General features: G+C 39.6%; 1 protein-coding gene across 1 annotated transcript; it reads left to right on the plus strand.

Moving 5' to 3' along the window:
* The first annotated feature begins 263 nt into the window (after positions 1 to 263).
* EDNRB (endothelin receptor type B) lies at positions 264 to 13,763 on the plus strand. The gene is made up of 7 exons (XM_035565204.1): positions 264 to 716; positions 9,313 to 9,425; positions 9,615 to 9,819; positions 10,160 to 10,309; positions 11,282 to 11,415; positions 12,012 to 12,120; positions 13,632 to 13,763. The coding sequence occupies exons 1-7, from the start codon at positions 264 to 266 to the stop codon at positions 13,761 to 13,763; spliced, it is 1,296 nt and encodes a 431-aa protein (XP_035421097.1).
* Positions 13,764 to 14,644: the final 881 nt, after the last annotated feature.

The following is a 14,644-nucleotide window of genomic DNA, read 5'->3' on the forward strand; positions in this document are numbered from 1 at the left end:
AGGCTCGGGCGGCGAGGCTCGGCGAGGCTCGGGGGTGAGGAGCGGAGGGGGTACGCAGAGGGGTCTCTCCCCCCCGACGGGGCTTCCCCGCCCCAGCCTCCGCTCCGGTGCTGGGCGGCAGCGCCCCCCGGGGAAGGCACACACGGAGGCGACCACCCCCACCCCCATCTTATCGCCCCTTCTCCGGAGCTCACCCCCTGTCCCCTCTCTCCTCCGCGCAGGTCGGAGCTGACAGCCCGACCGGGGTCCGGCCGCGCCGCGCCATGCCCGCCGCCCTCCTGCTGCTGCTGCTGCTCGGCTGCCGCCCCGCCGCCGCCGCCGAGGGCAACGGAGTCCTGAGACCCCCGGGTCCCGGCCTGCAGGGCCCTCCGGGGGCCGCCGAGGCCGCCCCCCCGACGGCCGGGCCCCCCATGCCGCCCAACGCCTCCCGGGCGGCCGCGCTGCCCAAGGGCTTTGGAGGGGTGGGCGGCGGGCGGCCCCGCTCTGCCTCGCCCCCCATGTGCACGGGGCAGACGGAGATCAAGGAGACTTTCAAGTACATCAACACGGTGGTGTCCTGCCTGGTCTTCGTCCTGGGCATCATCGGCAACTCCACGCTGCTGCGGATCATCTACAAGAACAAGTGCATGAGGAACGGCCCCAACATCCTCATCGCCAGCCTGGCCCTGGGCGACCTGCTGCACATCATCATCGACATCCCCATCAACGTCTACAAGGTGAGTTGGGGATGGGAAGGGCCCGGCAGCGGGCTCCGGGGTGCCTGCACCCGGCAGCTTGTCCCTCGGCCAAAAAACTCAGAGGGGGGTGAGCAGGTCGGATGTCCTCCCTCTGCCCTGATCCCTGCCCTGCCAGCTGGAAATGGGACAGAAGTCTGCACCATTGGTGGCCAGGCTCCGAAAGCCATCTGGGAGCAGGTGCTTCATCCCAGGGACAAAGGACCTACATGGAGTAGGTCGATGCTCAGTGGAGTGGGTCCATCGCCTCTCCTTTCCCCGAGGAACGGAGGGGAAGCACTGAAGGCCAGCTCCTTCTGCATCTGTGGGTGCTGCTCAGCCCCATCTATTCAGCTGGGGCAGGGTCAGTCGTGTACTTCATGTGGGCCCACATAGTCGCTGGTGGCACAGGGGCTTTCAGACATTCTTTGATACATGCAGTGGTTGTGAGGTGCGATGCTCTCCTGAGCTGTGAACCCTTTCCCCAGTGTTGCAGCACGAGCAGCTGAGGGAGGGAGCCATACCTGCTGCTCTTGCACCCCTAGTCCTGAACGTGATAAGACTTGCTACAGGAGTATTATCTCAGTCTCATCTCTACTCAGCTTGAGCAGTCCGTGTGTCCTTATGCATGTCCTTGTGCATGTGAATCCAGCCTCTAGTCAGAATGAGCATTCCTGGGAGGGATGCTGGAATACCAAGACACCTTCTGCCATAAAAATTTGCAGGCCAGGTCCCTGAGTGCATGTTAGTTATTGCATGAAGTGAGCCTTGATCTATTGCTTCTTATATGTGTGGTTTTAAGCTCTGGGCTTTGTTACTTTTATCTTTGGGGAAAAAAAAAGTATATCGAAAGTGCAGGTTTTGAGTTTAGTCTTTTGTATCTGTAGTGATTATTCACAGAAGCTGCTGAAGTGGGAAAATACTGTATATCTATCCTTTTAAGTATTGAAGTATTACAAAGCAGGGAATTTAGAACTCATCATGACAGTGTTAAACTCCTGAGCTGGATAATTTGGATTACATGAGAGTTCTTCATTTTGTAGTATCGGTATTTTCCATGTTATTTCTATGCAGAACTATTTGTCATAGTTCTTGTGAGAGGTGTATGAGACTGGAATTTATGAAACAAAATACTTAAACTGTTTTGAAAAAGTATTTTTCTAAAATATATTAAACATTTTTTTCCTTCTCAAAAAAAATGCAAAAAGAGTACATGAATAGCAGTTGCTCAATACAAGACTTTGCAATCTCAGTGACACTATTTTAAAATTAAATTAATGATAAAATGTAGTAATATGCCGTGGTCCTTATCTTGATTGAATGTCATCAAGTATATCACCGTGAGTAGGTTGGAGTGGGAGGAATAAAAGGTCAGATTGCAAGCTGATAAATATTATACCATCTGCAAGTCCAGGATTTTTATTGTGTTAGGAGGAGAATGTTAGGAGCAGTGCAATAGCTCTCAGGTGCTGAATGCTGCACTGTATCTTAATGAAAGGCCTGTAACAGAATTAATTTATTGATTGGAATAGTGAGTGAAATACTTGTGTCTGGTTTAAAACAGGACTTTTGAATAAATGTAATTAAAATCAGCCTTTAAATATTGTTTGTTTAGTCAAAATTAAGAATTGAATGCAATTGAAGGTGGTAACTCTTTTTTTTTTTTTTTTAATCAATTCTGCATCCATTTAATTCCACCCGGAAAGCAATCTTATGAGGGGCAATACTGCAAAGCAAACACACGCTGGCTATAATCACCCAGCAGTGTGGGAAAAACAAAGACTAGGGAGGCATTCGTTTGTAAATCAAGTATACTTAACAGTTGTAACTTGCAATTTGAAACAATTTCAAAATGAATGAAACAGATGTTCAGAATTGCTACCAGATCCTCAGTTAGACAGCTACATGTAAAAGAGTGTGAAAGAATTTGTTCTGTTAAAAAAATGCCATCAGCTTACTCAACAACTCCTGTTGAAGAAAGTATGAAAGTGCCTGTAAACACTTTCCAGACAGATCCATAAGAGAGAACTCAGAATTCACTCTAAGAACATATTTTTATTAGCTATTAAATGTGATAACTGCAAAAGATGTCCCCTGTGAGTATTTAAGTTAAGTGAGTAAGTAGCTGAAAAAATACACGAATGAATATTTAGATCGCTCATTTGAGGGTATCTGAAGAAAACCAGATGTTACGTATATTGTGAGATAAATGCAGTCCGATGTATAACATGCTAATTAGTCCATTGCTACTGATAAATTTCGTAAATACATTCTGTAGAAAATGTGAAGCATTGGAATCCTTCACACAATCAGCAAACAGGGTACAAAATCAGGGAAAGTGGAGCGTTGTGTCCTGGCAAGCTGAACATGGGAGACCTTTTCAGCTTTCAGGGTCCTGGTAAACAAGCTGGCTTTGGCTGTACCCCCAGAACTGCAGAATGTGAAGCAGAGAAAAGCCCAAGGCAATCATTCTTCAGCGTGCAACAAAATGCTTTGCCAAATTCCTGATAGTTGTAGCAAAAGTGTAAAGCATAAGGTGCTCTTATGCCTAGATCAGCTCCTTCACTGTGTCTTTGTTAATCTGAGTTGTTTAAGGTGTGAATGTAAGGAGCAGAAGGGTACAGTAGGAAATACTGTATTCCAGTGGTCAGCAAGCCTTTTATGTCCTTCTCTTAATCTATGGAAGGTGGGAAGCAGTGGCCATTTGTCCTTCTGATTTCTCTGCAGTTCCAGAAGGCTTACACTCAGTTTCTCAAACTGTTAAAGGTGATAGCTCTCATGTTTCAGATACCAAAACAACATCAAGATTGAAAACCCCAGACTTAATGTAGTTCCACAATATTTGGGTAGTCCTGTGTGCAGCCAGGAGTTGGACTCGATGGTCCTTGTGGGTCCCTTCCATCTCAGGGTATTCTATGATTTCTATGGTTTCTATTATCTCTGCTTCTCATGTATATATCTGTAATCATATAGGAACATATCATTTTAAAAGCTGTAATCAAATAATATAATACCCTGCTCTCTCTTCTGACATAAAGATATCTCTCTTTTTCTTGTTTTGTAATACTCATCCTCATATATTAAATTCAATTTATTGTCATGTTCCAATAGATATTCAGCGGGGTAAAGAACATATCCTCTGCACACTTTTGTGTGGCTTTCTGAACTTCAGCTATCAATTTGCTATGACACAAATGAATGAGGAATGTCTACCTGGAAATACTGTGACAGGTTCCTTTATCTCAGAGTATAGTGGAAGAGTAGAAAAAATGAATGTCAGAGAAGGAACAAAAACTGGTCTTTATTCACACCAGTGATCAAAGGCCAAAGTCAGCTTTGTAGGCAATGATTTATTTTTCCCTATAATACATTTTAGGGATTACATAAAAATAGTTAACATTATATAGCATTGTCAAGCGTTGGTAAGATAAGAAAGAAACAGATTAGGGACTGCATATCACATGAAGACTCAAACCAGCCCCCTTGTTAATCCAGCTGTGTTCTGAAAAAGGCAGGGTTTCCATGGAAATGTCTTTGTGATGATATAACTCTTACAATGCAAGTACCTACAGGGCATAAGTCAAGGTTGCCTCCATCACGATAAGGTCAATCTTTTCCGAATTTCCCCCAAAAAGTAAAACTGCGTGTCTTCAGAGAACATTGTTTCTGTTCTATTACAACACCTTGCCACCTGTCCTTCTGGTGTTAAAGAATATAACCATCTTTAATGGGGGAAATGTGCACTATTTCCTTTTGTTCAACATCTGAACCATTTACTTGAGGTCTTTCAAAGTTCATCCTAGAATTTCTTACTCAAAGTTTATTAATCTCTGACCATATAAAGTAGGATGTTTAGCTGGCCTAAGATCATGATCAGCGAATGCACTTGGCAAATACCTGAATTGTCCAGTGGAGGAACCTGCCTAGACTCTACAGACAATAGTGGGTAACTTTGTTCTGTAGTTAAATAGGAACAGTCTATGCTGAAGTCCCATATATGGAGTAGTAGAAATGCCTGTACATTGAAAGTGTAGTATATGCAAACAGTTTTCATGACAGAGCTACAAATCGGAATACATTAGACAACATCAACATAGATTTGTAAATTTAGAGTAATTTTTTCATTACATATACATTTGTTATTTATACGTTCACTCAGAGATGCATGTGACAAATTTCAAAACAAGATTTCATTTTCTCTTAATTATTTACTTAGCTTCAGCCCTGTGTTTATGCTTCCCTATCTGACAGCAGCACAGCTCAGTTTTCTTTATTGTTGCTTTTGATTCAGTCATTTTACTGGGTTTATGAGATTGCAGAAACTTTTGACTTTGAGAAGACAGGATAGGTTTCTGTCATTTTCAAGATGAATGTATGATATTGCTTCATCTTAATTCAGTATTTAAAAAAAAGTTTGCAAGCAAAAGTTATTCATAAAGACACATGAAAAAGAAAATAATTATGTGCCTCATGTTAAGATGTACACTGCTTATTGGATAGATCAGTAAAATATTCTTAGCTTAGCTAGAGAAAGAGAAATAAATTTTCTTATCTAAAGAGAGAATCCCACCCTGACATATGAATAAGTCCTAATTATTGTTAAACATTACCAAGTATTGCAATGTCTGACTCAGCCCTGACCGTAAGCTTAATTTCCTGGGCAAACTCATTTTTGAGAAAGCTTGCTCCTGTGAAATAGTGAAAAATCCTCTGTCTGCCAGGCATTTCACAAATATATTGAAAGAAATGTTGCTTATGAATTAGGTGTACAATTGTATGTCTGATTTCTCATGTAACTCTGCAGTTGATAAATATGAAAATCAAGTCCTATCATTGTGAACTAGACTTACTGTGAATGCAGAGCTAGGAGGAAGTAAGAGTTCCTGCTTTGCATTTCCATGTGCATTCATTGCTTGGAACTAGGACACAGACATAAATAAGTGCACGCCTTGCTCCTTCTTCACGTCTGACTGGGGAAAGTCAACAATAGTGGGTTGGAGCCGTGGCATCAGCCCTCTCTGGTGGCTGGTGGCCACAGCAGCTGAGCCATAAGGAACAGCATATCGTCCTCACGTGCTAGCATATTCCAGCAGCAGATTGCTAACAACCCTGTCTTCCTACACAACCAAGAGGAAGCAGGGCAGGAATTGTAATTCACAGGTGTGTCTCTGAGTCACAATATCTCTTGGGGCTACTTTCATTGCTGTGAAGCTTTCCCATCAGCTCAGGCTCAGATCTGTGCCTAGTCTGAGAAGGAGTTTGCTAGGAGTGTGTCAGGTGTAGAAACAGTGCTATCACAATAGCATTAGTTCATTTCAGTATGAATTCACATCATTCTTCAATGTGTTTTTTTTTCCTTTTACTCTATTTAATTTAATTTTCAACACATTTCTGTGCCTTAGCAGCTAAAACTTCACTCATGTAAAACAAATGACAATAAAATACTGGAAAAGGTCACTCGGAATACAGCCAGTGGTAGACTTCTTTTGGCATTTTACTTCTGAAAACGCAACATTATTTTTCCTCTTTCCTGCCATTTGGGAGTATCTCATGACTTAAAGTCATTTGTAAAACGGCAGTCTCTTTGTACAGATACCCTGTTATGAATCATAAGAAAATAATTCTACCCATATGAAATTTTATTAGGCCACATCTGTACTTCAGTAAGAATAATCAGTTGTTCTTGTCCACAAACACTTTGCAATGAATTTTTATTGAACACTTTATAAAGGATTTTCATGGTACTGTAAGGCACTGTTTTGAGGAGATGGCAATACAGAGTACAAACGAACGGAAGCATAGTTCAGCAGTTAAAATATTCTGCTTTTATTTTACTATCTATGTTTTCAAGCTTTTGCTGCAAAGCATATCATTAGCCACTTGCAATACCATGGTAGAGAAATTTGTGACTCATGCATTAAAATGCTCAAATTTCATAATACATCAGCTGCAAGAGATAAAGGACATGTTTTTCCAATCCAATGCAGACAGCTGTGTGTCCATTCTGCTCCTGATTTAAAAGCTGGCTGAATGAAAGTAATATTTTGATGTGATGCTAAACCCAAACTAATGCACCTTTTCTCTCAGTAGAGCACATCCACTCATGTGCAGCCCAATTACAATCCAGCCATATGGCTCCCAAACTAGAGCTGGCTTAAGTCCAGGCAGCTTGGAGCACAGGTGTGACTGTCTGCACCTGAGAGATAAGCATTAGTTCTGGGAAGTCTCATGTGTGGCTAAATTATTGTGATTTTAGTGAAGAGAGACAAGGGAGTGTCTTGTACAGACACCAGCTAGTTGTAGCTAAAATTCTTCAATAGGATCTGTTAACAAAAACTTGATCAATGTTCTGAGATTTTAGTTTGAAGAGCAAAATACTTCAATTTTAAAATGCTTTTTTTTTAATGTATCAGTTCTGGCTTAATATATACAAATGTACAATATACAATAGATGTTATAAACAAGTATACAATGTACTTGCTACTAAGATCTTGATTTCTATAGCAACTTGGTGTGTGGTAAGCTGGATGTTCACTGCCTGTTATTTATAAATTATTCCAGGTGTCGTTTGATTCTGTAGAGTGTATATTTAGAAAACCTGTGATTTTTCACATTGCAATCTTAACAGCAGTTTGTTACTATCACCTCCTTACAGCAATTAAAAAGAAGTCTTAGGGAGAGGCTTTACTGAAAATACTTTAATTACAGTCTGAGTTATTTTCCCACATCACATAAGCAAAACATACTGTACAGTCCTTACAGCCTCCTCCCTACTTCCTCTGCTTTATTGCTTTCCATGAAACTCTCAAGAAACATAAATCCTTAGAATTTATTTTTCTGCTTCATTTCTGCAGAAGCATTACACTCTTCATCTTACTTAAGTAGATCATTGTAGAAATAGATCAAAGCTGGTTTATGTTACAATTTTCCTACTGCTGCTCTTTCAAAGATCCCATTTCAGCATAGGACTAAAGCAGCGTTTTGAAGGTATTCTGGTACTTGAAAATACTGGTGGGCACTTCATAGGGATTTCTAAAAGCACATGCTCGTGAAATGTACTTAACTTCCTTTGTGTTAAAAGAAAATTATACTTAAATTATATTAGGGTTTTTGAAAAATTGTCCATCTTGGCCCATGTAACTGCTTATCTCTAGATGCACATATACATGTTCTTGAGGGCTTTGCTTAACCAAACCAACATGAGCAGGCAATTCTGTGGCTATCTTCAATCATTTTGGACCTCAGCAGAATCTAACTATATGGTGATCCATTTCTTTTCTTACATTCCTCTTTAAAAAGATGATTGAGGAGATTTGAGATGAGGGAAAGACTTTGTAATCCTTTTTTTTTTTTTTTTTGGCAATTGCCATTGTTCTTTCCTCTCCTTTTATATTCTGAACTCCTCTATCCACAGTAGATCCAAGAGGCCCCAATTGAAGAAAGTTACGAAAAACATATCCATAGAGATGAGCTTAGATAATGTAACCAATTACAGAAACTCAGAAGGTTTACTTTTGTATATAACAATTGCGACTATTTCTTGGCATAACCTCTATTCTGGAGAGCCTTGTTTTTATGAGGAATTGGAAGATTTGGCTGCTGCTGTGACGTATTTGACCCATTAGAGCAGCTTGCAGCAGTACAAAGATTAAATATTTCTAAAATGCAGCTACAGGCAAACAGTTCATAGTGTCAGCCACAAGGAAAGTGCTTTCTGTGTCCAGTAAATCTTGTTCTCTAAATTAGCTATAGCGTACCACTAGGGATGTGATGGAAGATTTCCATGAAAGTGTAAGACCCAAACTGCCAACCTAAATCCAACCTAAAATTAATTCAGCCTGAAAATCATTGTGCTGTTTTCTTTCTTCCATAGCAGATATAGGTATATGCAGCTAGCTCTTTTGGTATTGTAATACAGGTCATTGGAAAAGTGGTCAATAAAGATTTTCAATGCAGGATTTGTCTGATCTATCTTAATCTGCTGTGAAATACTTACTTCAAATTAGTTGGTTAGGATCCTTGAGTGTCAAGTGGAAGGAAGAGGTCCCACAGGAAGGACCCTCCTTTCATCATTGGATAGTCAGCTAAAAACTGAGATGCATTGCCCTCCGGTGTTGCTTAACTTCTCAGTTGAGGGAGCCTAGACATCAAGCTTCAATTAAACACCACCCCAGCTGTGCAGTTGTAGCCTTTGCCTCTGTTCTGATGAACCTCGAGTCACTTTCTCTTTTTCTAGTAAATGGAGAGTTACTTGCAACATTTAAGAAGCCATGAACTTCTTTCATGAGAGGGAAATCCCCACTTCTCAGTCATTTTTCACCATAAACACTGAGTTGGTGAAGCTGGAAGCAAAATGAGTGGAATTGTACGGCTTGAAAAGTCAGGACTAAGATTTTATGCTTATTCTTGCCCAGACAGGGATTGTCTGTGTTGCTACTGTCCTGTTTTTAGGACATGTATCTTGGAGACTACTTTGTAAAATGGCTCTAATTGACTTAATTTTTACAAGCTGGAAAAGAAAAACAAGAGTATTTTGCAGCTTTGTGAGTTATTTTAAAAAAAAAAAAGTTCCGTTCTAATCTCTGTTCTCTTTTCACAGCTACTTGCAGAGGACTGGCCCTTTGGTGTTGAAATGTGTAAACTAGTGCCCTTCATTCAAAAGGCATCAGTGGGCATCACAGTGTTGAGTTTGTGCGCCCTCAGTATAGACAGGTGAGACTGTTTTTTCATCAAACTCTATAATTTATTTTAAATAAGAGCATTGGCTTAAATGCTCTTCTCCATTCAGCTGATGTAATACTAATAAGTTGAATTTAAGCCAGTTACACCAGATGGCTTTATACACACACATATATATATACACACACACTTCTAATCTGCAAATGCATGCTGTTGCTTCAGGTACCGAGCAGTAGCTTCTTGGAGTCGAATTAAAGGAATTGGAGTGCCAAAGTGGACTGCTGTTGAAATTGTACTGATCTGGGTTATATCAGTGGTATTAGCTGTTCCGGAAGCTATTGCATTTGACATGATTACAATGGAATACAGAGGAAAGGATCTCAGAATCTGCCTACTTCACCCCACACAAAAAACATCCTTTATGATGGTAAGACACTGAAATTTGCACCACAGCTCTCTAGAACAGTTCCTTCAATCTTCCCAATGATCTGTGGATTGCAGTGTTCACAAATGTATACAAAACTTACTTGAACATAATGTTCAAATGAAATTCAGGCAAATTTCTGAAATATGTTGGTTAAAAGAAGAACATTCAGAAAACTGTCTTCTTGTGGGTGTGGGACATTTCATCTGTAATGTATGGATGCTTTTCAGAGACAGACCAACCAATTAGTTGTAGTACACTTTTCAAAATGGTCAACATTCAACTCCTAACAATACTTTTTTGCTGTTGTGTTGTTTTGTTTTCTTCTGTTTTTCCCTTCTAGTTTTACAAGCAAGCTAAAGACTGGTGGTTGTTCAGCTTTTACTTCTGTTTGCCACTGGCTATCACAGCACTTTTCTATACTCTCATGACCTGTGAGATGTTACGAAAGAAAAGTGGGATGCAGATTGCTTTAAATGATCACTTAAAACAGGTAAAAATGTATCCTTGACAACTTTGCTGACCGTAATACCTTTACTGCCTCTACTGCCACATCATTCTCTTGTTATTTTATAAAAACTTCAAGATCACTGCTAAAAAGTACTTCCCTAGCAGTGGTGCCAATGAACTTGCATATATATCAGAGCCATCAGAAATCTAAGACATTTACTGACAATCACAAGACACTTTTTTTCATTTGGTGTTAATCCTTCAGACTGTATAGGTTTTATTTCTTCTTTATAATAATGAGAGCTGGGCATTTTGTAATTAAAACTAAGATCATACTGTAATATAGAAACCGGTGCTGTAAAGTTGTTAATTATTTTGAATTAATTTCATGCCAAACTGTAGTGAGGTTAGCAGTGTATCAGAACAAAACACATTCCAAAATACATTCCAAGTTAGTAGTGCACCAGAGGGAAACATCAAATGTCATGAATTTTATTCTACTAAGGCAGAATTAAACTACATTAGTACATATATATGTGATTCTTGCTTTTCTAATAGCCTTTTAGTTTGCATGCTAATTTGCAATGGTAGTGTAAATAAGTGTAATCATCTTACCTTGATAAAGCTGTAATTTAGATCTCTTGGGACCTTTAAAGTAAGGCATGAGATCAAAGCACAAGAAAATGCAATTGTAAACAAGCTGTCATTTGAAAGTGATTAGGCAGATGACTATCTTCCTCATTTTAATTTAAACGACTGTTTTTGTGTTTGTGACTTTTCATATTATTACTCATACTTCTGTAAATTAGAGATACAGAGAATTGGTGGAAGACATCTAAAACAATAGAAAAGATTAAGTACATATTCAAAGAAAATAAGTTACTCTGATGTTCTCTTAACTCCTATTATGATAGGGTTTTTATTTTGTTTATTAAACATTTGGATATTAGAAGGCAACAACAATCAAGAGAGAGACAGAAACTGTAATGATGTTCTTTTCAATTTTCATTTTCAGAGACGCGAGGTGGCCAAAACAGTATTCTGCCTGGTACTTGTTTTTGCTTTGTGTTGGCTCCCACTTCACTTAAGCAGAATATTGAAACTCACTATTTATGATCAAAAGGACCCAAATAGATGTGAACTTTTAAGGTGAGACTATAAACAGAAAATACCTATGTGCTGCTGGCATGCTCCATAAGCATACCTGGATTTTCTAATGAACTAACTTGTTCTGTATGCCTGAAGTTCTCTGCTTTCTCATCCAGTACATTCTGGTTTCACTCTGGTAGCAGACTTGGGAAATTATGAGGAAGCCCACGAACAGAGGGCTTCTGTCCTGTTTGCCCGGTCTTCTTCCTCATCCCTTTTGGGACTGACGTTCCATCTTGTGGCATTATGTGGATGGAGGGGGGAGGTTCTGTCCCCATTTTCCCTTTCAGCTGAACAGCTAGGATTAAAACTGTGAAGAAAACCTCATGAATATTTCCTCTCACAAGTTATGATGATTAGATCTTCTGAAACTACTTTCATAAGAATGAAAGTAGTTGAATACTGATTCAAACCTTATTATTTTGCACAGTTGTCACCTCCATAAGTTAATTCTATTGATAGAGGTCCATTTACTGCTACATTTAATAGATCATCTTGGTTGAGTAAAGCTGAATCCAGTTTTCATAACTGTAAACCTCCACTAAGCCTTTTCAGAGAAAATGTGAAGAGTCTCACTTACTATAATTTCCACACAGCTTTTTTCTTGTGATGGATTACATTGGCATTAACATGGCTTCACTGAATTCCTGCATCAATCCAATTGCTCTGTATTTGGTGAGCAAGAGATTCCAAAACTGCTTTAAGGTAAGAAAACTGTTGGGAGCTGCAACTCTGGTTAAAAGACAATGTCAGCAGTAAAATGCATTCCATAACACTCAGAGTGTTTTAAATGATCATTAAATTTTACTTTAAAGTTATGATAGGTATTCCCTTCCTCTCCTGCTGAAGCTATGTAGAAAGGTATTAAGTCTTTATAGGAACTAAAAGAGAAAGCAAAAGAGAGGAGCATAAAATATAGCTTGCCGGCACCATGCTCATCAGGCTACATCACTTCCTGACTGGACCTGGCATGTGGCCACTTCAAGAGCCCTGACAAAGCAGGCTCAGTCTGCTCTGCAGAGATTCACGTAGCCATATCCCCTGCAACCCAACAGGGAGGGCACTGACCACATATTCCCCACATCCTGGCTGAGCACTTGAGTCAGTAGGCACTTAAGTAACAAAGAGGGTACAAGTATTCCCTTGTGCCTTTCCAACACCAGGAGACACACCTGCTCATAGTTTTAACTTGGTTTAAGTGAATAGGCCCGGACACTCGTTTTCCATATACAATTTGAGGCTCCATATAGGATTTGAGGCTCTGGATTGCAGTCCTACAGCCTTCCAGCCACCTTGATCTATCACGTCTGCTTGGAAAATGTCTAGTTGGTGCCCAGCAGCACCAAACAGCACCAGTGTACTTGGAGCTTTTTTGAGGCCCCTCATTGTCTTCAGGCACTGTATCAGGGTTCTTACATTACCACACACAAAGTCTTAGATTTTTCTTTTGTTAAGAATGTTAACAGTTGACCATTGCTAGGCTTATTGCCTAGTTGTGTAACTTGTTTACTGGCTGCATCTTTCAGTTGGATATCAGTCAGCTCTACATCTAGTAGCACTGTGATATCTCCCTCATAATTACAACAGCACATGTTACAGAAGCTTTAGTGTTGGTCTCATCTTCCCTGTCTACATTGCTGGAAACCTGAAAGAATCACTGGGTCTAAGAACACACAGCAGATGAAGCCCCAAGTGTGGAAACAAGTGGGTGTGTGGAGAGAAGTCTGGGGTAGAAACCTGACGTGACTTTGAGCACCCAAAGCTAGTCCGTAGCATGAGCAAAAGGACTGAAGTGCATCTAGTAAACTATGTGTAGCTTTTCACTCTTCTCCTACTGAGTTCTCTTTTTTTTCCCCTCTAAAAATGAACTAAACAGCATCTCACTCCAGAAGTATAGATTACTGTGTATAAATTTTTACAAGAAAGATTATCAAAGAAAGGACAAAAAGAGGTCTCATTTCATTTTGAGATGCATTTAAACATTTCTCTTCCTGCCGTCCAGCACTCAGGTTGCTAATGGGGTATCCCACTAAGTAGTTGCCACTTGAGCAACGCAGAGCATAGCCTTGTTTCTTTGTTTATGCTGCAATGCCAAAATGGCAGCGTGCATGCTTCCATTTCCTACTGTACCACTAAAGAAGGGCAGTGTTTTCGTGCATCTTGCAACATGTGAAAAACAAAATGATGCAAAAAGTTTATTCTTTTTATTTTTACAGTCATGTTTGTGTTGCTGGTGCCAGTCCAAAGATCTGTTGTCCCTGGAGGAAAGGCAGTCCTGTTTAAAGTTCAAAGCTAATGACCACGGATATGATAACTTCCGCTCCAGTAACAAGTACAGCTCTTCATAAAACAGGCATAAAAGGTATATTCTCTTACATTAATGCTGGTGCCTTTTTAAGTAAAAGTGGCAATTACTTTTAATGAGATGGTAACATTTAGAAAACTCTAGTTTTGTGTTTGCACAAAACTGAAAGAATATAATAAAAAAAATGCCCGAAATCTGTGCAACTCTCAAAATCACGGACATTTACAAAACTGTAATCTATAGCACATGAGGAAAAGCATAAAAAGTCATTGTTAGCACTTGAATACTTCTGAATCAGCACTTCCAGATGATCCCCACTTCCTGTATATTAAACCGTCATTTGTATTCCCTGTAACAGTTGTAGGAACTGGAGTCACAGTAATTACTAAGCAGTATAATGTAACTTTAATTGGATCAAAGCCAGTATTATTATATAACTCAATATATTATCTTTTATAAAGCAAATTAACCACCATCACTATTGTTTTGTTTTGTTTTTAAAATAAAACCTGAGATATGTTGTCATGAGAGTTTAAACATAAAAAAGTAGAATTTTTATCAGGGTTTTATAGAGGTAGATAATGAAACATTAAAGGATGCAGTCAAGTTGAAAGTGCATTTCACTCTGATTGTTTTTACCTACTGTTGTTGGAAGGAACTTCCAAGACCTCTATAAATACCATTCTGTAGCCACTTCACTCGTTCAGTGCATTTGGTAGCACTTGGGTATGGTCCATTTCACAGTTTCCATGTTATTTGTGTTTAATGGCAGCAGAGGAGACAAAAAAAAAAAAAAAAAAACCAACAACAAAAGCAAAAATGCAGAGTAATAAAACCATAGAAGCAATGGCTAGTATTGGAAACTAGTTATTTTTAATTGAAAACAAATTGATTGTATCCCCTGTAAACAATGGGCATTCAGGA

The sequence above is a fragment of the Cygnus atratus genome, chromosome 1 (genome assembly GCF_013377495.2).
Source record: "Cygnus atratus isolate AKBS03 ecotype Queensland, Australia chromosome 1, CAtr_DNAZoo_HiC_assembly, whole genome shotgun sequence".
NCBI classification, from domain to species: Eukaryota; Metazoa; Chordata; class Aves; order Anseriformes; family Anatidae; genus Cygnus; species Cygnus atratus.

Excerpts from the sequence above, each read along its gene's own strand:
- EDNRB (XM_035565204.1), top strand. The coding sequence starts at position 264 with ATGCCCGCCGCCCTCCTGCTGCTGCTGCTGCTCGGCTGCCGCCCCGCC. Across the intron at positions 10,310-11,281 it reads TAAATGATCACTTAAAACAG|AGACGCGAGGTGGCCAAAAC; the intron begins GTAAAAATGTAT and ends TTTCATTTTCAG. Across the intron at positions 12,121-13,631 it reads GATTCCAAAACTGCTTTAAG|TCATGTTTGTGTTGCTGGTG; the intron begins GTAAGAAAACTG and ends TTATTTTTACAG.